At 45.0% G+C, this 24,080-nt stretch overlaps 1 protein-coding gene across 6 annotated transcripts in view; it reads right to left on the bottom strand.

Annotated features, from left to right (window-relative positions):
- The window catches only part of wnk2 (WNK lysine deficient protein kinase 2), a 65,684-nt gene that overhangs the window by 7,439 nt on the left and 34,165 nt on the right, over positions 1-24,080 (bottom strand). For 4 of the 6 annotated variants that reach the window (XM_031901287.1, XM_031901291.1, XM_031901292.1 and 1 more), the window contains 13 exons: positions 21,372-21,656; positions 20,317-20,366; positions 19,069-19,231; positions 17,982-18,098; positions 16,292-16,462; positions 13,879-13,924; positions 13,682-13,798; positions 12,515-13,443; positions 10,736-11,310; positions 8,556-8,770; positions 7,319-7,516; positions 5,023-5,121; positions 991-1,035 (listed from right to left, as the gene is read on the bottom strand). In XM_031901287.1, the coding sequence (XP_031757147.1) occupies positions 991-1,035; positions 5,023-5,121; positions 7,319-7,516; positions 8,556-8,770; positions 10,736-11,310; positions 12,515-13,443; positions 13,682-13,798; positions 13,879-13,924; positions 16,292-16,462; positions 17,982-18,098; positions 19,069-19,231; positions 20,317-20,366; positions 21,372-21,656 (3,010 nt within the window). The remainder of the gene's footprint in view (positions 1-990; positions 1,036-5,022; positions 5,122-7,318; positions 7,517-8,555; positions 8,771-10,735; positions 11,311-12,514; positions 13,444-13,681; positions 13,799-13,878; positions 13,925-16,291; positions 16,463-17,981; positions 18,099-19,068; positions 19,232-20,316; positions 20,367-21,371; positions 21,657-24,080) is intronic. The other 2 variants (XM_031901289.1, XM_031901290.1) reach the window with 2 other exon arrangements.

Genomic DNA, 24,080 nt, shown 5'->3' with positions numbered 1-24,080 from the left:
TTTGCCTGATAAAGGAAAACATAATTCTAAGCAACTGTTTGCAATGTTTTTTGCCTTATTAGTACAGGTATGGTACCTGTTATCCAGAATGTTCGGGACCTGGGTTTTTACAGATAAGGGATGTTTCTGTAATATGGATCTCCATAACTTATGTCTGCTAAAATTCATATAAATATTGAATAAACCCAATAGGGTTGTTCTGCCCCAATAAGGGGTAATTATATCTTAGTTGGGATCAAGTACAGGTACTGTTTTATTATTACAGAGAAAAGGGAATTATTTAACCATTAAATAAACCCAATAGGGCTGTTCTGCCCCCAATAAGGGGTAATTATATCTTAGTTGGGATCAAGTACAGGTACTGTTTTATTATTACAGAGAAAAGGGAATTATTTAACCATTAAATAAACCCAATAGGGCTGTTCTGCCCCAATAAGGGGTAATTATATCTTAGTTGGGATCAAGTACAGGTACTGTTTTATTATTACAGATAAAAGGGAAATCATTTTTAAAAATTACAATTATTGCTTATAATGGAGTCTATGGGAGATGGCCTTTCTGTAATTCGGAGGTTTCTGGATAACAGGTTTCTGGATAAGGGATCCCATACCTGTATATATAATTGCTATTAGAAGCAGTGTCTGTCCCTTTCTATTCCCTGCCCTGGGGGCTTTGGCATATGAAACACTGTAACACAAGGCAGCAGCCTGACAGACCTGACTCGCTGGAGGAGACCGACCTTTGCAACATTGTTTAAAAAGTAACAACCAGGAGTTCAGCAAATGCTGCTTTCTATAGCAATTACATATACACATAACTTTTAAAGCACTAAAATGTTTTTAATAAATTCACATGGAAATGTTGCAATGGAAAGTTGCTTGGAATTATGTTTTGAGGTTGACTTGTCCTTTAAGTGCAAAGTACTGAGTACAAAGTACAGAGAAATACGGATAAACAAGCAGAAAGACCAAAGCAAGACAGGATAGTTACTACTACTGTGATCTTTGCCTAGACACAGGCGTTTCAGAGTGGACCCTGCAAGGCAAAATAACACAAGACAAAGAGACAGTTAGGCGAGACCGCGGAGAGACACCTTTCAGAGAAGTAGCTGAGCGGGATAAGGGGCTACAAACAGGCATCAGGGTGGAACAGAAAAAATGCAAAAAGAGGACAAAAATAAAATCGGAATTAAAACTAAGGAAGCCGTTATATTTGCAGCCGCTGAAAAGCTTTGTGGGTATGTGTGCAGGGGCCAAGGGCCGCGTCCAGTGTTTCCCTTCATCAGAGCCCGGACACCATGGGTCAGTTCCCTGACTGGGGAGTCACCTTTACATTAACATTTAGTATGATGTAGAGAGTGATATTCTGAGACACTTTGCAATTGGTCTTCATTTTTTATTATTTGTGGTTTTTGAACTATTTAGCTTTTTGTTAGCAGGTCTCCAGTTTTCAGCTGCTATCTGGTTGTTAGGGTCTTGTTTACCTTAGCAACCATGTAGTGCTCTGAAAGAGTGAGTGGAATATGAACAGGAGAGGGTCTGAATGGAAAGATAAGGAATAAAAAGTAACAATAAAACTGGAGCCTCACAGAGCAATAGGTTTTGGCTGCCGGGGTCAGTGACCCCCATTTGAAAGCTAAAAAAGGCAAAAGAGAAATAATTCAAAAATGATAAAAGATAAATAATGAAGACCAATTGAAAAGATGCTTATAATTGGCCATTCTATAACATACTAAAAGTTAACATAAAGGTGAACTTCCCCTATAAGATGAAAATTGGGTTATTTCTGTATGTAGAAACTCAAGCATCCAAAGCCACAAAGAGTCTATGCTCACATTTCTATACGTGGTTTCTATATGTGGAATAAAAACAGTATCGGGGAGACTTGGGGTTCCTATAGCCCAGGGAATGGGTGCACTGAGAGCAATACAATAAATGGAGAAATTATCCTTTCAAAAAATGGAGAGGCCTTCCCTGCGTATGGACCTGGAGAAGAACTAGGCACTTTCCCTGCAAAGCATTGATATGGCAGATTTGCCCTTTAGTGAGCAAAAGCCATGGATTAGCCCCTTACACTGCCCCCGGGGTACTAGAATGCTTCTCACTATTTCACCCCCCCCCCCTCTCAGTCTCAGGACAGCAGCCAGGGAAGTTCACCTTTGAGTTAAATTTTAGTATGATGTAGAGAGTCATAATCTGAGACAATTTGCAATTGGTCTTCATTTTGTATTATTTGTAGTTTTTTAGTTATATCACTTTTTCGTTCAGCAGCTCTGCAGTTTGGAGCTATCTGGTTGCTAGGGTCCAAATTACCTTAGTGACCAGGGAGCAGTTTGAATGAGAGGATGGTATATGAATAAGGGAGGGACTGAATAGAAAAACAAATTATAAAAAGTAACAATAAAAAATAAACTGGAGCCTCACCGAGCAATAGTTTTTTGGTTGCCGGGGTCAGCGACCCCCTTTTGAAAGCTGCAAAGAGTTAGAAGAAAAAGGCAAATAGATCAAAAACTATAAGAAATAAATAATGAAGACCAATAAAAAGTTGCTTATAATAGGCAGTTCTATAACATACTAAACGTTAAGGTGAACCACCCCTGGCTAGGAATGGTGTACATTATACAAAGGGCTAACTGTAGCAGCAGATGATATAGCAGCTCTATCCAGGTCTTCAAAGCAGTCCCCTATAGCTCCATATATTCATGCTCTTGGCAGACCCACCCCCTCCAGGCCCAGGGCTCTGCACATGCTCAGTGCATTCTTCACTGCTACAAAGAAGCCAAAATAAGGCTTCAAATATCACTTAGCAGGAAGGGAGATTACTGCTAAATTAAAAGCAAAGTGTCAATTTAAAGGAGAAGGAAAGGTAAGCTTCATCAAATAGGTCTATGTAAACACAGCCATAAGCACTCACAGAGTCCTCTATCAAAAGAAACACAGGATTTCCTGGCTCCTTTTTTGTAAACATGTTCTTTGGTATATGACTTCCTCTCTCAGAACGCAGCTCTCTTCTCTCTCCTGCTGCCCCCTCCCATAAGAATTCATAAAACTCACTCCCCCCTCCCTCAGGAATGTGTAATCTGAGCTACTAAGGGCTAGATCTAAAGCAGGAAGATACAAAGACCAAGCTAAAATGGCAGCTGCTATCTTAAACAAACAGAGGGAGCTGCTAGGGCTGTTACTCAGGTATGATAAAGCTTTCTGCAGAATTAATATAGGGTTCTAGGTGGCACTAATGTGGGGAAGCTATTGCCAGTAAAATGCCAAAATGATCCCCAATAAATAATAATAATGAATAATAATAAATGATCCCCAATGAACTAATAAACAGCCAATCACTTTAATGTTCTGTGTATCTGCAGGAGTGGGACACACTGAGCACGTGCTGAGCCACTGTACAGTAGCCGTCTATATAAGGTACATAATTTTAGTTGCCCTTTAAAAAACTGCAAAATCCTTGGCTGTATATACAGATTGCTGGAACCTTCACACAAGCCTTTGGTACCAACACAAGTCAGACGCTAGGCCCAAAAGCATTCTCATTGGCCAGAAATAAAAGTTAATGAGCAAAAAAGAAAAGGTCTCTCTGGTATCCAACCTGTGGCTGCAAATCTAATGAGCCAATGCTCAAAGCCCCCTATTGTAAAATATAAGGATATTATTAAGTCACGGAGACGGCCGAGTGCTTTTGTACAGGTCATGGAACTCCGAGGTGACTTCTGATATCCTCGTATTTTACAACAGGGGGTACTTTATTTATTATAAATATACAAGTTTTTAGTGTGACAAAAATTACATCACTAAGCTCCGGTTAAAACTGGTGACATCACTAAACACTGTTTATAAAGATATAATTTACAGTTTGGTCCCTTAGGACCAAACTGTATATTATAGGTACAGGTATGGGACCTGTTATCCAGAATGCTCGGGACCTGGGGTTTTCCAGATAAGGGATCCCTAATTTGGATCTCTGTACCTTAAACCTACTAAAAAATAATTTAAACATTAAATAAACCCAATAGGGCTGTTCTGCCCCCAATAAGGGGTAATTATATCTTAGTTGGGATCAAGTACAGGTACTGTTTTATTATTACAGAGAAAAGGGAATCATTTAACCATTAAATAAACCCAATAGGGCTGTTCTGCCCCAATAAGGGGTAATTATATCTTAGTTGGGATCAAGTACAGGTACTGTTTTATTATTACAGAGAAAAGGGAATCATTTAACCATTAAATAAACCCAATAGGACTGTTCTGCTCCAATAAGGGGTAATTATATTTTAGTTGGGATCAAGTACAGGTACTGTTTTATTATTACAGAGAAAAGGGAATCATTTAACCATTAAATAAACCCAATAGGGCTGTTCTGCCCCAATAAGGGGTAATTATATCTTAGTTGGGATCAAGTACAGGTACTGTTTTATTATTACAGAGAAAAGGGAATCATTTAACCATTAAATAAACCCAATAGGGCTGTTCTGCCCCAATAAGGGGTAATTATATCTTAGTTGGGATCAAGTACAGGTACTGTTTTATTATTACAGAGAAAAGGGAATCATTTAACCATTAAATAAACCCAATAGGACTGTTCTGCCCCAATAAGGGGTAATTATATCTTATTTGGGATCAAGTACAGGTACTGTTTTATTATTACAGTGAAAAAAGGGACCATTCTTAAAAATCTGAATTATTTAATTAAAATTGAGTCTACCCTTTCCATAATTTGGAGCTTTCTGGATAATGGGTTTCCGGATACCTGTATATAGCTAATTGTGTGCCCAGGACATTCCTCCCCTGTATATCTGTATTTATTTAAATGGATGGGCACACAAAGTATGCAAAGCACTTTCCATTTAATAACATATTATGGGACTTATAATAATAATATGTATCTGAGGGACGAGGGCTCCTGGTGGGGCGCAGGTTGGGTACCGGCAGAGGCAGCAGCAGGGGGGAAGGCAAAGGAAATCAGTTCTGAGAGGGAAAGATGAGGCGGAATAAATACAAAAGAACGAATACAAACAGATGGACAGAGACACAGGTCCACTGAGGAATCTGGTACGAGGTTTGCTACTAGATTTATAGGTCACTCTCTCAGACGTTTGGTGGTAAACCGTCCAGCCTGCAAATGATAGGGGGGGAGAGAAGAAGGGGGGAAAAGAGAGACTTGTGAAGTAGAGATAGCGGAGATTGGATGTTGTACAGCGGCGACATCTAACCTGCCGGCCTTGGCTGAACTGCAACACTCTGGGGGGATTCTGGGAGTTGCAGTTCAACAACAGCAAGAGACAGGTTGATACGTCCTACTGCAATAAATCAGCTCATGTCAACAAACCAAATGCATTGTCTGCAGGGGGAACAACCATGGGATTTGTATGGGGAGTCTATAGAGAGTTAACGGGGGGGGTTAAGTTAACTTTTACTATGTTATAGAATGGCAACATCTAAGCAACTTTACAGTTGGTCTTCATTATTTATTTTTTATAGTTTTTTTTAATCTATATATATATATATATATATCTATATATATATATATATATATATTAGATTTTATCTATAGCTATTATATATCCTCTTCTGACTCTTTGCAGCTTTCAAATGGGGGTCACTGACCCCGGCAGCCAAACCCTATTTCTCTGTGAGGCTCCAGTTTTATTGTTATTGTTACTTTTTATTCCTTATCTTTCTATTCAGCCCCTCCCCTATTCATATTCCTGTCTCTCATTGAAACCCCTCCCTGGTTGATAGGTTAAATTGGACCCTAGCAACCAGACAGCTGCTGCAACTGCAAACTTAACAGCTGCTGAACAAAAACCTAAATATTTCAAAAACTGCAAATAAAAAATGAAGACCAATTGCAAATTGTCTCAGAATATCACTCTCTACATTATAGTAAAAGATCATTTAAAAGTGAATAGCCCCTTTAAAAGGATATATTCACCTTTGAGTTAAATTTTAGTATGATGCAGAGAGTGATATTCTGAGACAACTTGCAATTGGTCTTCATTTTTTATTATTTGTAGTTTTTTTTTTTTAATTATTTCAGTTTTTGTTCAGCAGCTCTCCAGTTTATAGTTTTAGCAGCTGTCTAGTTGCTAGGGTCCAAGTTATCTTAGCAACTAGGGAGGGGTTTGAATGAGAGACTGATATATAAATAGGGGAGGGGCTGAATAGAAAAATAAGCTATAAAAAGTAACAATAACAATAAACCTGGAGCCTCACAGAGCAACAGTTTTTTTAGCTTCTGGGGTCAGTGACCCCCATTTGAAGAAGAAGGCAAAAAATTATAACTATTCATAACTATAAAAAATAAATAATGAAGACCAGTTGTAAAGTTGCTTAGATGTGGCCGTTCTATAACATAGTAAAAGTTAACGTAAGGGTGAACCACCCCTTTAAACGTTTCTAAGGGAGCCGGAAACTCAATTCCTCTTCAGTTCTACAATCTTCTCCGTTTACAGAACAATTGGCCAAACAGAAAAGTACATGGTCATGTTTTGTACCTGGGGCAACTATGAGTTTATTCCAATAATACCGAGAGAAGAACCAATTGGAAGCGTGGCGTCACCATTATAGTACAGGGGGCACAAGTGGCAGAAGTTTTAAAGGGGAACTAAACCCCCACACTTGACGCTATCAGTGCATGAAACTCTTGCCCCGCATACCTGCTTTTAAATGGCAGAGTGGCACAGTGGGGTTGGCATCTCCTTCGTATGTTGCCCTGGCAGTGAGCAGAGGAACTGGAGTCCAGGCCTAGATTGGAAACAACTGCCAGTGGCAATTATGTGACCAAGCCAGATGCACCTACCAATCCTGCTATAGAGTTGTGCAGTTAGAGAGCAGGAATGGGGTGGGGGGCAGGGATGAGGTTGGAGAGGGGACAGGAGGCAATACATGAGTATGTTGGGGGGGGGGGGGTCCCCTTAATTCTTTCTCAATAAGAGAAGCCAGTCAGCATTTAACTCTTTTGTGTGTAATCCTCATTTATTGAACTGTTTATCTGCAACACCATTCCCCTTTCACCTTTACCGCAAACAAAGTAAAATACTTCCAAGAGCCAAACTGGGTCAATCAACTTGGGGTACGATCCTACTAGGGCTGCCCCCTGTGGTAGCTACAGGTATTGCAGGCCTGGCAGACTGCACCCACACAGACTTACAGATGGTATGGAGAGGGTGAATGATTATTTACACCGTATCTGTACACAGTATAAAAGCAAAGCGGCGTGCACTAGGCATTACAGCGCCCCGACGCCTGGCGCAGCATTCCCGTAATAACCAAAATGCCAGCATGGGTGAGATTCAACAAGGACCTATTACCTTGGCTTGAATTGCTCTGCACATCGACACCGTCCCGGGTGACCCCAGAGCAGATATTATCGGACGACATGGTGACTTTCACAGAGCAAGGCTGCTGCGTTTGTACGGCACGGCTTGGCGAGGTTCCTGCGGTGCAGTCTGCCAGAGACTTTGCAGGATCCTTAGCAGGGGAACCATTGCATTCTGGGGAAATGCGGCCTGCAACAGAGCGCAACTATGCATTACTGCATCCAAAGTCTTTTCTCTATCATAAACCTTCCATTCACAACCAATATAATCCCCCCACATATAACCAATATGTGTCTGTTCTCAGAAGGACCCCTCAGCCATCAGCCTAAAGGTGGCCATACACCTTCAGATCCGCTTGCTTGGCAATGTTGCTAAGGGCATTAACTGCATTAAGGAATGCACACTCTTAACAAGCAAAAAAAATATCTATTCAATCACAAAAATCAATACATAGAAAAGCCCCACGCGTTTCAACCACCATGTGGCCTTCATCAGGGGAACAAAAAAATTAAATAAAGGCAAAAAAGGCCACATGGTGGTCGAAACGCAAAGGGATTTTCTATGTATTGATTTTTGTGATCAAATAGATTTCTTTTTGCTTTTTAAAGGGGTTCACCCCTGAGTTAACTTTTTGTATGATGTAGAGAGTGATATTCTGAAACAATTTGCAATTGGTCTTTTTTTTTTATTGTTTGTAGTTTTTTTAGTTATTTCATTTTTAGTTCAGCAGCTCTGCAGTGTGGAGTTTCAGCAGCTATTTGGTTTCTAGGGCCCAAGTTATCTTAGCAACCAGGGTGTGGTTTGAATGAGAGACAGGAATATGAATAGGGGAGGAGCAGAATAGAAAGATAAGGAATAAAAAGTAACAATAACAATAAAACTGGAGCCTCACAGAGCAATAGGGTTTGGCTGCCGGGGTCAGTGACCCCCATTTGAAAGCTGCAAAGAGTTGGAAGAAGAAATAAATATAAAACTATAACAAATAAATAATGAAGACCAATTGAAAAATTACTTAAATTTGGCCATTCTATAACATACTAGAAGTTACCTTACCCTTTAAGCGTGTGCATTCCTTTATGCAATTATGGTTCTAATTTTATGAGACTGTATATGGGGGCCTCCCTGGGAATAGCACCTCATATTTACTTAATGGGGTTCCTGCTATTCCCCTGTTTGTGGGTTTGACTGAAACAGAACAGACTGGGAGGTTAAGGGGCGAGGAACCTACTTGGACTGGTAGTCGAATTCTTCAGCTGCTGCACCAGCGGATTGAGCAGTTTCCCAGTTTTCAGCTTATTTTTGCTGATCCTCCTCCGGCGGCCACTGGGGGGTGCTGCGTGCAGGAATCCCACATTGGGTGGGAGGGGCTTCCCCAGCCGGAGGTAAAGGGCCTCAATCTCCTTCTTCTGCTGCGATTGCAGTTCTGTTATTTCCTTCATGTGCCTGGGGGGGGGGGGGGGGGGGGGGCAGAGAAATGAGTTGGTTGATGGGAGTTGGAGCAGCTGCTTGTATTGTAGCCTTACACCGGGCCAGGAGCAGCTTTCTGTTCTCTACAACTGTAACACAATCATAAGGAATCTTGACCTACTATACCTGCTCCTACCTACTTTCCCTGCTATACCTGCTCCTACCTACTTGCCCTACTGTACCTGCTCCTACCTACTTGCCCTACTGTACCTGCTCCTACCTACTTGCCCTACTATACCTGCTCCTACCTACTTTCCCTGCTATACCTGCTCCTACCTACTTTCCCTACTATACCTGCTCCTACCTACTTTCCCTACTATACCTGCTCCTACCTACTTTCCCTACTATACCTGCTCCTACCTACTTTCCTACTATACTGCTCCTACCTACTTTCCCTACTATACCTGCTCTACCTACTTTCCTACTATACCTGCTCCTACCTACTGTACCTGCTCCTACCTACTTTCCCTGCTATACCTGCTCCTACCTACTTTCCCTACTATACATGCTCCTACCTACTTGCCCTACTGTACCTGCCTCTACCTACTTTCTACTATCTCCTACCTACTTACTATACCTGCTCCTACCTACTTTCCCTACTATACCTGCTCCTACCTACTTTCCCTGCTATACCTGCTCCTACCTACTTTCCCTGCTATACCTGCTCCTACCTACTTTCCCTGCTATACCTGCTCCTACCTACTTTCCCTACTATACCTGCTCCTACCTACTTTCCCTACTATACCTGCTCCTACCTACTGTACCTGCTCCTACCTACTTTCCCTACTATACCTGCTCCTACCTACTTTCCCTACTATACCTGCTCCTACCTACTTTCCCTACTATACCTGCTCCTACCTACTTTACTATACCTGCTCCTACCTACTTTCCCTACTATACTGCTCCTACTACTTTCCCTACTATACCTGCTCTACCTACTATACCTGCTCCTACCTACTTGCCCTACTGTACCTGCTCCTACCTACTTTCTACTAACCTGCTCCTACCTACTGTACCTGCTCCTACCTACTACTATACCTGCTCCTACCTACTTCCCTACTATACTGCTCTACCTACTTGCCCTACTGTACCTGCTCCTACCTACTTGCCCTACTGTACCTGCTCCTACCTACTTTCCCTACTATACATGCTCCTACCTACTTGCCCTACTGTACCTGCTCCTACCTACTTTCCCTACTGTACCTGCTCCTACCTACTTTCCCTGCTATACTGCTCCTACCGCCCTACTGTACCTGCCCTACTTTCCCTGCTATACCTGCTCCTACGCTCCTACCTACTACTACTCCCTACTGCTCCTACCTACTTTACTATCCTGCTCCTACCTACTTTCCCTACTATACCTGCTCCTACCTACTTTCCCTACTATACCTGCTCCTACCTACTTTACTATACCTGCTCCTTCCTACTTTCCCTGCTATACCTGCTCCTACCTACTTTCCCTACTGTACCTGCTCCTACCTACTTGCCCTACTGTACCTGCTCCTACCTACTTTCCCTACTATACCTGCTCCTACCTACTTTCCCTACTATACCTGCTCCTACCTACTTGCCCTACTGTACCTGCTCCTACCTACTTGCCCTACTGTACCTGCTCCTACCTACTTGCCCTACTGTACCTGCTCCTACCTACTTGCCCTACTGTACCTGCTCCTACCTACTTGCCCTACTATACCTGCTCCTACCTACTTTCCCTACTATACCTGCTCCTACCTACTTGCCCTATTATACCCGCTCCTACCTACTATTCCTGCTGACAATTACACATGCATTAGTGCCAAAATAACAATTGGCCAATCCCACTGGCTGAAAACCATGAGCTCTGCTTCCTGTAAAAGAGCGGTGCCCTCTGCTGCACAAACATTTTGCTACCCCAGGCTCCCATACAAACCCACACTTAGCATTGTAATCCACCCTTCTTACTTCTCCCGGAGGCTCTGCAGTTCCTTCTTCATGTCGGCATCTTCAAACTCCGAGTCGTTATCACTGCTCATATAGGACGACTGCGAATGGAAAGAGGTCACGTTTATTGAAGGGATTTTCATGGCTTGGCCGTTGGGAGAGGTGGGGCTTTGGGTACTGGCCTTTCCAGAGCGATGCAAGAAAGCAGCGGCCTTCTTCATGAAGTCATTGGTGCCCCCCTTACTTGGGGTGGACGGCTGAGCCTCTTTGGACTTGGAGTGAGGGGTATCATCCCCAGAGTCACTGGAAACATGGCCACAGAACAGAGAGTTAATAGGGGAAGAGGTGTGAGCTCTAGGGACAGAGGCCCTGGCTGGTTGTGGTGGAGCCTGATCCAGGTAGACATCGGGCGGGGCTGAAAATCTCGTGTAATTTGGAGCGGTCACTGGGGCATCATCTTCTGCACTCACAACCGAGAACCTGCCGATGGTCTTGGAGGACTTGTCAGGGGTCTCTCTCTTTTTGGAAGAAGAGTCAACTGCACTTTCTTTGCCAGAATCCCACCCCTGGGAATGGTTCAGAGGTGCAGCCTGAATCTGTCAAACAAAGTAAGCATGTAGAGGGCAGTGAAGGCAGGTTATATTCGTGTAAATGTGATATGGCCCCCAGATTGTAAGCTCACTGGGGCAGGGACTGATGGGAATGGGATAGGGACCTTAGATTGTAAGCTCACTGGGGCAGGGACTGATGGGAATGGGATAGGGACCTTAGATTGTAAGCTCACTGGGGCAGGGACTGATGGGAATGGGATAGGGACCTTAGATTGTAAGCTCACTGGGGCAGGGACTGATGGGAATGGGATAGGGACCTTAGATTGTAAGCTCACTGGGGCAGGGGCTGATGGGAATGGGATAGGGACCTTAGATTGTAAGCTCACTGGGGCAGGGGCTGATGGGAATGGGATAGGGACCTTAGATTGTAAGCTCACTGGGGCAGGGGCTGATGGGAATGTGATAGCGACCTAAATTCCTTCTGCCAACACACCTGGCAGTACAAATTCTCTCACTCCCAGACGCCAATTTCCTTCTCCAGAGCGCGCAGCTTTTGGGTGGGATTCCCTTTGCTTGGTTACCCCCAGTAATTGGCCCTATGGGAGCTGCTAACAAGCAGAGCAGGGAAAGTGCTTTCTCGGCAATCGCTCCCTCTGATTGCCTCAGAGACGCAGGCGGGGAGAATGAGATTAGCGCGCCAGTTTGTCAGGTGAGCGCTTTAGTGGCGCTTGGGCGGATTGCGGCCTTGATTCATGCAAATTCACGAACACTTTAATCGGAAACATAATAACCAAACAAAGGAATGAGGTGCTTCCATTTGTTACGGGCGCAATCATTTAAATACGAGCGGCAGAAAACAATATGGCGCGGTGGGAGTGCGTTTACAAGCGATGTGTTTAATTTTTTATAAATGTTGGGTTCTTTGAGATCCTTTAGGGCAATTTCATAATTTAATATCAAGAACACTCTCTTAATACTAGGGCTGTGCCTAATTTGCAATGGATTCGGTGCATCCCTACTTAATACATTTATATGGGGGGTGGGGGTGCTGAAATGTGGCAGTCGATTGTGGCCTAGATTGGCAATCGGTGAATTCTGGTAAGTGCCAGAGGGGCTGCCATAGACAGTCACTATTTATTGGGCCTGTAGGGGGCTGTTTGGGCTTCTGAGTATTTGAAATGCCAGGGCTTGTCAGTGCCAACCTGATGGCAGTTGTAGCCACACAGGGAGATGGTTGGGCCGTACTTACCTTTTGGTTTGACAGCTCACAAGAACTTTTCTCTGCGACAGTCCAGCCCAGTTCCGTTGCTTTCTCTAGTGGCGCAGAGACAGACTGGGAGAGGTTTCTGTGTTCAGCAATCTCTTCTCCGTTGCCCAACGTTGTCTCTGCTCCGCTTTCTGCTCCGGAACAATTGTCAGGGGTTCCGGCAGAAACGTTGGCCGGGGTGTATTCCTGGTACAAGAGAGTGCGGAGCTTTTCATCTAAGCTTTTAATGGTATCGTCGGTAAATTCTACCCTCGGGGGGCCTTCCCCGTCCGACTCGGTAATACTGGGCTGTTGGCAAGATGTGCCGCCAACTGGTAAAACCAGAGACTGAGTGGGGACTGGGACTGGTTTCAGTGGGGTGGAAATTTCAGAATCAAGGTGTGGCTGGCAAGGGGGTATGGGCAAGGGGGCATCTGGTTTTATGGAGTTTACAACGGGGAAACCAATACTGGATCCATACAATGTACTCCGCTCTGGGGGTGGATCTAGAGTCCGTTCTTGCTGAGCGGCCGGTCGTTCGTGGTCGGAGAGGGGTAAGGCTGCACGTGGCGGTTCTGTTGAATTTACTGAATCTGTAGGACTGGGTTTCTGCTCGGGTTCTTGTGCTGCGGAGAATACAGGCGCCAGGCTCCCTCCGGCCTCATGGCTTATGGAGTCCATTAGAGGCTGCGTAACTGCCGGCGGGCTGAACAGGACCGGTTCCTCTTCTTGGAGAAAGGAGAGAGACTCAGGAAGAGCAGAAAAGGACAGTTCCGTTTGGGTTTGCAGATCGGAGGAAGATATTGTAGAAGAAGATTGTGTCCTTGAGGCAGGAATGGCACTGGCACTCTCACACAGTATGCCCGGCGGCACCGCAAAGTCCAACTTATCCGCATTTGTGGCAAATACTGAATCCTCGCAGGCGGTCTGATCTGTAAGACAGAAACAAGGCAGGTCAAGGAGAAATTGTGGCACAATGGAGAGAATTAGCACCAATACGAAAAATATTTGGCACCCAGAGACCACTTTGCCCACATATGGGGGGAGTAGAAATAATTTTGGTACAGTGAAAATCCTACGAACATTTCCACATATCCTCGTGGCACCAATAAACTAAGAGAAACCCAATACGTTAATAACAAATGGAATTCCATTGGGAGATAACATTACCTTTAACGTCAGTCGGCTTCTGGGTATTTAAGGGAGTTTGGGGCACTTCTGGCAGGGAGGAACCGGTGGTTTCGGCCACTGGACATATAATAAACCATCGCTTCCCAGTATGTAGAACTGAAGCACAAAACAAGAATATTAATTATACAACAAACAAAAAGTGAGTGTTTTTAGCCAAAGTGTCTGAAAGGTCCTACCGTTTTGCTGATAGACCGGAGTCTTCATTTGATTTGGGGTGTTTTCCTTTAAAAACAAATAATTGGATAATTAGTAGGGTCTTGGGTTTGACTCCATGCTAGGCCAGTTGGTGCCCAGATCTGATGAATTTTTAGATTTGAATGGAAAACTATTTCTTGGTTCCCCTGGGATTTATCCTATCCAGTCAATGGAAACCAGAGAAAGATTTATCCATGATTAGTGACCCCCAATATGCTGGTAAGGTAAGTAAGGATTCCAGACTGATAAGAATCAATCACCTTGATTAACTTTAAATATAATGTAGACATTAATATTCTGAGACAATTTGCAATTGGTCTTCATTTTTTTTTTTTTTTTTTGTAGTAGTACTTTTTAAGTTATTTAGCTTTTAGTTCAGCAGCTCTCCAGTTTGGAATTTCAGCAGCTATCTGGTTGCTAGAGTCTTCTTTACCTTAGCAACTAGGCAGTGGTGTAAATTAGAGACAGGAATATGAATAGAAGAGGGACTATATAAAAACATAAGGAATAAAAAGTAACAAAAAAAAGCCTCAAAGAGAAAGTTTTTTGGCTGCCGGGGTCAGTGACCCCCATGTGAAAGCTGGAAAGATGAAGGCACAAAAGGCAAATAATTAAAAACTATAAAAAAAATAAACAATGAAGACAAATTGCAAAGTTGCTAGGAATAGTACATTCTATAACACACTAAAAGTTATCTTAAAGTTGAATTACTCCTTTAATGAACTGCAATTGAGAGACCCTAATATAAGGAAATAGGGGGGCTAGAGCAAACCAAAGCTTGACAAGGGAGCCCTAGGAACCCCCCTCTCTAGCCTCGGAGTTTGCTATCTCTTGTGCACCTCATAACGTGAGCCCCCGTAGAAATGTATTATCAATTATTAGTTTGTGCCAAATGGGTTTATGCGTAACAGATCTTGCCAGACTAATTTAGTTGCCTTTTATGAGGAGGTGAGCAGGAACCTCGATGCTGGAATGGCAGTGGATGGGATCTACTTGGACTTTGCTAAAGCGTTTGATACAGTACCTCACAGAGGGTTAATGATCAAATTAAGGAATATTGGCCTAGAACATAATATTTGTAATTGGATAGAAAACTGGCTGAAGGATAGATTACAGAGTGGGGGGAAATGGAACATTTTCTAATTGGGCCAGTGTGGTTAGTGGGTACCGCAGGGGTCAGTCCTTGGGCCTTTGCTTTTTAACTTGTTTATTAATGCCCTGGAGGGGGGCATAGACAGTACTGTTTCTATTTTTGCTGATGACACTAAATTGTGCAAAACTATAAGTTCCATGCAGGATGTGCCGCTTTGCAGAGCGATTTGACTGGGAAACTGGGCAGCAAACTGGGAAATGAGGTTCAATGTTGATAAGTGCAAAGTTATACACTTTGGTAGAAATAATATAAACGCAAACTATCTACTGAATGGGAGTGAGTTGGGGGGATCCTTAATGGGGAAGGATCTGGGGGTTTTTGTTGATAACAAGTTGTCTAATTCCAGGCAGTGTCATTCTGTGGCTACTAAAGCAAATAAAGTGCTGTCTTGTATAAACAGGGCATTGACTCAAGGGATGAGAACATAATTTTGCCGCTTTATAGGTCCCTGGTAAGGCCTCACCTTGAGTATGGGGGGCAGTAACAGTGAGTATGGGGGGCAGTAACAGTGAGTATGGGGGGCAGTAACAGTGAGTATGTGAGTATGCAGTGCAGTTTTGGGCTCCAGTCCTTAAGAAGGATATTAATGAGCTGGAGAGAGTGCAGAGACTGCAACTAAACTGGTTAAGGGGATGGAAGGGTTAAACTATGAGGTGAGACTGTCGAGGTTGGGGTTGTTTTCTCTGGAAAAGAGGCGCTTGCGAGGGGACATGATTACTCTGTACAAGTACATTAGGGGGGATTATAGGCAGTTGGGGGATGTTCTTTTTTCCCATAAAAACATTCAGCGCACCAGAGGCCCCCCCTTTAGATTAGAGGAACGGAGCTTCCATTTGAAGCAGCGTAGGGGGTTCCTCACGGTGAGGGCAGTGAGGGGGTTGGGGAATGCCCCTAGTGATGTGGTAATGGCAGACTCTGTTAATGCCTTTAAGAGGGGCCTGGATGAGTTTTTGAACAAGCAGAATATCCAAGGCTATTGTGATACTAATACCTACAGTTAGTATTACTGGTTGTATATATATAGTTTATGTATGTGAGTGTATAGATTGGTTAGTATAGGTTGTGTGCTGGGTTTACTCGGATGGGTTGAACTTGATGGACAATGGTCTTTTTTCAACCCTATGTAACTATGTAAGGCAATAACTTCGACACCCCTGGCAGTGACTTCTCCTGAGTGCAGACACGGATTGGTCAGTGCCACGTCCCACAAAAAGGGGGCGACAGTGAAGTGCCTACTTTACCTCCCTCGTCTCTCTCCCATTAGAATCCACTTTCTGAGGACTCGCCGCTTGGTCTGAACTTCTCTCCCCTTCAGTGTCTTCGCTCAACATGTCTTCCGCTTTGTCCATAACATCCTTCATTTGCTCAATAAACACCTCCTTCTCCATCTGCAGAATAAAGCCATTCTCCACCTGCAATAAGGCAGCACCCATCACTAAAAGGGGCACATTGTGCCAGAGCGGCACTGTGTGAAGGACTTCTACATAATCTTTATTATTAGATATCCAATATTTTTCTGCTTAGGGTACAACCAGCCCTAGTCCCTTATTAAAGGGGACGACCCCCCGCCTATATATAAATGTGTCATGTAGAAATGTTCCCAGGAGACTGGTGCTGGCCTCCATTTAGGCCTCCATGTTGAATTCCAGTTTGACAATATCAGAGGGTACAACGGTGGGCAGTGCTAAGCACGAGGAATGCCGGACAGGTTTATCACTAATCCCAGGCTGACGCTGAAGGTACCAAGTACAGTACCAGTACAAGTTGTGACTGATACCAGTAATACATGTACACGCCTCAGTACGGCACCACAAAGGAACCCACCCCACTTTATGGCTGCTGGTACTGGCACACTTTGGAACCTTATCCGAAACTACCCTGGTAGGTATGTAGTGACATGGACTCGCAATGTGTATGAGCCTGGAGGGTGTGTGCCAGGTTAGGTGCCCCCACCCATGTTCCACTGGATATGAGGGAAGGATATTGGGGGCAGGGATGATACCCACAGAGGCACCACCTGCCCATAGCAAAGCTCAGTGTGTGCAGCGCAACCGACCAGCAAAACAGTCTCCTTTTATTTAGGTTTTCACCAGAAACGATGTATATCTTCCCCCTTCCCCAGAGGAATAGAAAACCTATATCCTCCCCTTACCCAGAGGTACAGGAAGTTTATATCTTCCCCCTTCCCCAGAGGAATAGAAAACCTATATCCTCTCCTTACCCAGAGGTACAGGAAGTTTATATCTTCCCTTTATCCAGAGGAACAGGAAGCTTATATCTTCCCCCTTCCCCAAAGGAATAGAAAACCTATATCCTCCCCTTACCCAGAGGAACAGGAAGCTTACATCTTCCTTTTATCCAGAGGAACAGGAAGCTTATATCTTCCCCCTTCCCCAGAGGAATAGAAAACCTATATCCTCCCCTTACCCAGAGGAACAGGAAGCTTACATCTTCCTTTTATCCAGAGGAACACGAAGCTTATATCTTCCCCCTTCCCCAGAGGAATAGAAAACCTATATCCTCCCCTTACCCAGAGGAACAGGAAGCTTAAGCAAATCGCTCTGTCTCTAATATTCTCATCATCAACATTATCCAACCAATCAGTGCAAGTGAATTTATTATTCTACAGCAAAAATACCCTCCCAGAAAGTGCCCTAAACAAGCTAGGGGTGCCACCTTTTCTGGAAAAAAAACAGCCTTCCTATATTTTTATGTTTTTTCCCCATTAATAACATGGACATCAAGCAACATATTAATTGGCCAGGCTGGTAAAATACCGGCCAGGTGGAAACCCTAACACAACCTCAGGCTGGAATAAGCTATTCATTATTTACTGCCAAGCTCAGCCCCTCTGTCCTATTTCTGCCCATTGGCTCTGCACCCCAGAACCAAAGCTGTATAACCCAAATAAAAATCATTTCTTGCACCTACCATGTACGTGGCAATCTCATCTGGTGCATCGCCATCCAAGTCAAATTTGAAAGTCACCATTTTATGGTTGTGAGTCTCCAACTGGCATTCCACCATCTTGTCACCTGTATTGCTCACCTGCAGCACAAAATGGCAGCTTATAGCAGCAAGAAAACCCAGACTGACAGTACATGGCACAGCCAAGGGAAGGAGCCCAGACAGACAGTACATGGCACAGCCAAGGGAAGGAGCCCAGACAGACAGAACATGGCACAGCCAAGGAAAGGAGCCCAGACAGACAATACATGGCACAGCCAAGGGAAGGAGCCCAGACTGACAGTACATGGCACAGCCAAGGGAAGGAGCCCAGACAGACAGTACATGGCACAGCCAAGGGAAGGAGCCCAGACAGACAGAACATGGCACAGCCAAGGGAAGGAGCCCAGACAGACAGTACATGGCACAGCCAAGGGAAGGAGCCCAGACAGACAGTACACGGCACAGCCAAGGGAAGGAGCCCAGACAGACAGTACATGGCACAGCCAAGGGAAGGAGCCCAGACAGACAGTACACGGCACAGCCCACAGCAAGGGAAGGGCCCAGACAGACAGTACATGGCACAGCCAAGGGAAGGAGCCCAGACAGACAGTACATGGCACAGCCAAGGGAAGGAGCCCAGACAGACAGTACATGGCACAGCCAAGGGAAGTAAGCCCAGACAGACAGTACATGGCACAGCCAAGGGAAGGAGCCCAGACAGACAGACACAGCAAGGGAAGGAGCCCAGACAGACAGTACACGGCACAGCCAAGGGAAGGAGCCCAGACAGACAGTAACACGGCACAGCCAAGGGAAGGAGCCCAGACAGACAGTACGTCGCACAGCCAAGGGAAGGAGCCCAGACAGACAGTACACACAGCAGGGAAGGAGCCCAGACAGACAGTACGTGGCACAGCCAAGGGAAGGAGCCCAGACAGACAGTACACGGCACAGCCAAGGGAAGGAGCCCAGACAGACAGAACATGGCACAGCCAAGGGAAGGAGCCTAGTGGGACACCATGTGCCACATCCAGAACAGAAAGATAAAGGGACCATGGAACTAACTTACATTAAGAATAGTCAGCTTTGGTTTATTGGCCTTCTCCTGGCGAGAGCGGGTGCGGGAAGACCTCCGGTGATGCTTTTTGGTTGGTTTTCCATCCTGTTTCCCATGAACCCCTTCTCCACCATCACTCATCTCTCTACCAGACGCAGCATCTGAGCCTGCATAGCTATTAAAGGCAAAGTGCACCATTATCACCTCAGTTCTTCCTTCCCTCTCATGTGAGACACCAGTGCTTTGTGACATGTGCAAATGGCGTTATTCTCACTATTTATTGGCTGAGATGGTTCAGAGACTGATTCTCTTTCTAATTCAATGTAAACTGATTCATTAAATCCTATGCAATCTGGACCCACACATGAATGGTTAAACTCTGCTAATGCTATTTACTATTCCTCTACTCTGATCCCATCTCTGATTAAGATGATTGGACCCAGCCAGACTCATATTGGGCCATGAATTTCATGGTGTTATTTGGGAATCCATTGTTCCAAAACGGTCACTGCATGGAGTCCAAAAGCTGTCAGGTACTTATGTGTCTCTGCTTCCTTTTCACGGGGGAGTGTATTTCCCGGTACCCATGTGACTGTCTCTGCTTCCTTTGCACGGGGGAGTGTATTTCCCGGTACCCATGTGACTGTCTCTGCTTCCTTTTCACGGGGGAGTGTATTTCCCGGTACCCATGTGACTGTCTCTGCTTCCTTTGCACGGGGGAGTGTATTTCCCGGTACCCATGTGACTGTCTCTGCTTCCTTTGCACGGGGGAGTGTATTTCCCGGTACCATGTGACTGTCTCTGCTTCCTTTGCACGGGGGAGTGTATTTCCCGTACCCATGTTCTCTGCGCACGGGGGAGTGTATTTCCCGGTACCCATGTGACTGTCTCTGCTTCCTTTGCACGGGGGAGTGTATTTCCGGTACCCATGACGGGGGAGTGTATTTCCTGGTACCCATGTGACTGTCTCTGCTTCCTTTGCACGGGGGAGTGTATTTCCTGGCACTCACCTGTCTCTTTAGATATACACTTGGCATCAGAACAACAGATGACACATAACTGGACCAATAACGCCTTATATAAAGGTCTTGTTACACTTTTCGAGTACTTCTGCCCAGAGATGCATGAACATAAGAAATCATTCCTAAGGCAGTGCTAACAGTTATACACAGCGCTGAAAATAACAGCACTAAACCTTGTGTAATTACATGAAATGGCATGAGAATATGGGCTGAACTATAACAAACACAAATCACTTACTTATCACAACTTTGTGCGGAACTCACTGGATTCTCTTGCAGAGTCGGCTCCTTAGAAAAACAAACAAAAAAAAATTACTCTGCATCACATTCTGTTCAAAATCACAAGGTTGGGCCACTGGCAGCTGTACAACCCAAGGGCCACAGGATGGGTTAAACAGTACGATCATCTGTTATCCCCTCACTGCTACTATAGGCACCATCTCTCCCTACTATACCTGCTATCCCACAGCCCCAGTCCCTTCCCAGAGGCTATTATCCCCCCACTGCTACTATAGGCACCATCTCTCCTATATACCTGCTATCCCACAGCCCAGTCCCTTCCCAGAGGCTATTATCCCCCCTGCTACTATAGGCACCATCTCTCCCTACTATACCTGCTATCCCACAGCCCCAGTCCCTTCCCAGAGGCTATTATCCCCCCCACTGCTACTATAGGCACCATCTCTCCCTACTATACCTGCTATCCCACAGCCCCAGTCCCTTCCCAGAGGCTATTATCCCCCACTGCTACTATAGGCCCATCTCTCCCTACTATACTGCTATCACCCCCCCACTGCTACTATAGGCACCATCTCTCCCTACTATACTGCTATCCACAGCCCCAGTCCCTTCCCAGAGGCTATTATCCCCACTGCTACTATAGGCACCATCTCTCCCTACTATACCTGCTATCCACAGCCCAGTCCCTTCCCAGAGGCTATTATCCCCCACTGCTACTATAGGCACCATCTCTCCCTACTATACCTGCTATCCCACAGCCCCAGTCCTTCCAGAGGCTATTATCCCCCACTGCTACTATAGGCACCATCTCTCCCTACTATACCTGCTATCCACAGCCCAGTCCCTTCCCAGAGGCTATTATCCCCCCACTGCTACTATAGGCACCATCTCTCCCTACTATACCTGCTATCCCACAGCCCCAGTCCCTTCCCAGAGGCTATTATCCCCCCACTGCTACTATAGGCACCATCTCTCCCTACTATACCTGCTATCCCCCTAAGCCCTAAATATGGAGTGGAGAAGCTGACAGTTACAATGACAGTAAGACAGTACCTCTACATTGGTCTCCACAGAAGGCCGGGGGGCTTGGTAGAGAGTTTGACTCTGATGGACAGGTGGCTGTGTAGTTTCGGGCTGATGACCCTCAGACTGAAGAGTTGTGCTCTGTTGGGTCATAGGTACATCTGTGTGTATATAGGATACCGGGGTGACATGTTCCTGAGGTGGGTGCAGAGGGGCAGATTCAGCTGGAAACTGCACTGGTGGTGACATTGTTGTAGAAGGTACCATAACCCCCATGGCAGTTCCCACATCCAGAGGATATTGGGGCAGAACAACCTGTTTGACACACAAAGGGAATTCACTATTCCAAGTTCTAACACGGCACAGACACGACTTACGCACAAAATAGCAGCGACACCAACAGAGCAATTACTGCCAGGGGGTAAATTCTATAACTAACAGGAGAGGCAAAGGCCATATTGTTACTGAAGCACCACATGAAACTCACGGCAAGAGTCAGAGATACAAACTGCCATACCCGGCGCCGGGGGTGGGAATACGAGATGATTAGAGAGAGGAGGAGGGACTATAAAGTAAGTGGGTGTGGTCTGTAATGATTATGGGGCTCCCCTATAAATGGCACATTCCTTAAAACACACAGGTTATCAAGAAATGTCAAAATATTAAAGATGATGAACGGGCTTTGTTCCCATGTCGGAATGGAAGTGACAGTAGGAGGGGTGGGGTAGAAGGGGTATTTATTTGGGTTGCTTTGCTTCCTGTGCATCATTGAATATTTAGGCTCCATTTAATGCCCCTGCGACCCTCTCTGTGTGCCCCCTTGGGACCCTCTCTGTGTGCCCCCCTGCGACCCTCTCTGTGTGCCCCCCTGCGACCCTCTCTGTGTGCCCCCCTGCGACCCTCTCTGTGTGCCCTCGCTCCTATGGATGATATTCTACTCTTTCAAGAGCAGAGATTCATTATGTCTACATCATCATCATCAGTTTATTTATACAGAGCCCTGTACAATATAATATATACACAGCTGCATGTGATTGGTTGGGCGCCTCTGGCCAAATTACATACTTATTATTATCAGTTGTGTAAGTGGAAAGTAGGGCAGGAATCCGTGTGTTAGAAATCATACGTGCAGATATTAATGCAAAGATACACTGGGGGTAACTTTGCCCCTGGGCAGTAACCCATGGCAGCCAATCAGAAGTTTGCTTTTCTTTTTTCTTTCTATAAAATCAATAAAATTTAAATTACAAAAAAAAGAAGTTTGCTTTTCTTGCTCTACCTGCAGCTGGCTGGAAAAATCTAATCCCAGATTGGTTGCTATGGGTTACTGCCTAGGTGCAAATTTGTCCAGTGTTTATAAATAAGCCCCAGTGTATTGGGTCCCCTTCTGATAAGTGATAAATACTGTTTTTTTCCCTAAGGTCCCTGCCCCTAATTACCTCATAAGGCCTCAATAGCCATTAGGAGGTGTTCCCTGTTGACAAATGCAGAGATAAATAAAATCTCTGACCACCCCCCCCCCAAACTTTGGGCCGTTATTCAGCAACCCTGGCTTCTCCAAGGTTGTGACAATGAAGCCGATTGGTACAAATCAGGGGAAGACGTACATAAGCAAACTGCTTCCAGCTCCCCAATCTCCACTGTTAGTAATGTCACCAAGAAATAGCAGGGAGAAATGTGGGAGTCACAGCAATAGAACTGGCCAGAAAGGCTCAATGGCTGCCAAGGAAGGTATGGCCGGCACAGGAATGGAGTGGCACCATTACACAACCATGATCTGCATGGAAGGGACCTTACCTGCCCCCTCATCAGCAGCCCCTGGGGTATGCAAAGCAGCATCTATAGAAACGGGGAGGGCGTTTCTGGGAAACAACTGCTGTGGGGCTGATGAAGGACAAATGGAACTCTTGGACCAAAGGTTTGTTTGGATACAAACTTAGTTTCATGAGTAAGGAAACCCCTTACCAATGGTTACACATGGGGGTAGATCATCCATGATCCTTTGGGGTTGTGTGGCAGCTGGTGGCACAGGGAACACTGTATATTGTGTGGAGGAAAGAATGGATTCGACTAAACAACAGCAAATTCTGCCCAACACCCGTGTGAAAAAGTCAGCCAAGAAGCTAAACGTAAGGGGATGCGGATCCTACAAGAAGCTGAACCTACATGGGATAGTGTCCCGCAAAAAGACAATACCAGGGACCTATAAAGAGTCAAAATTACGTCTCATCCCTTGAGTCAATGCCCTGTTTATATAAGACAGCACTTTATTTGCTTTAGTAGCCACAGAATGACACTGCCTGGCGTTACACAGCTTGTTATCCACAAATACCCCCAGATCCTTCTCCATTAAGGACCCCCCCAACTCACTCCCGTTTAGTGTATAACTTGCATTTATATTATTTCTACCCAAGGGCAAAACTTTGCATTTAACACTGAACCTCATTTGCCAGTTTGCTGCCCAGTTTTCCAGTTTTGACATCGCTCTGCAAAGCGGCACATCCTGCATGGAACTTATAGTTTTGCCCAATTTAGTGTCATCAGCAAAAACAGAGACAGCATTTACAGTGCCCCCCTCCAGGTCATTCATTAACAAGTTACAAAGCAGGGGACCAAGGACTGACCCCCCAACAACACTGGCCCAATTTAGGGGTGCAGCGAATCCACTATTTTGGGATTTTGACAAACCCTTAATCCTTTGTAAAACTTGGCTAAATACCAAACCGCATCCGAATCCTG

The sequence above is a fragment of the Xenopus tropicalis genome, chromosome 4, assembly GCF_000004195.4.
Source record: "Xenopus tropicalis strain Nigerian chromosome 4, UCB_Xtro_10.0, whole genome shotgun sequence".
Classification (NCBI taxonomy): domain Eukaryota; kingdom Metazoa; phylum Chordata; class Amphibia; order Anura; family Pipidae; genus Xenopus; species Xenopus tropicalis.
Note: the sequence above shows the minus strand (reverse complement) of the source record. Positions and strands in the feature narration are given on the sequence as shown.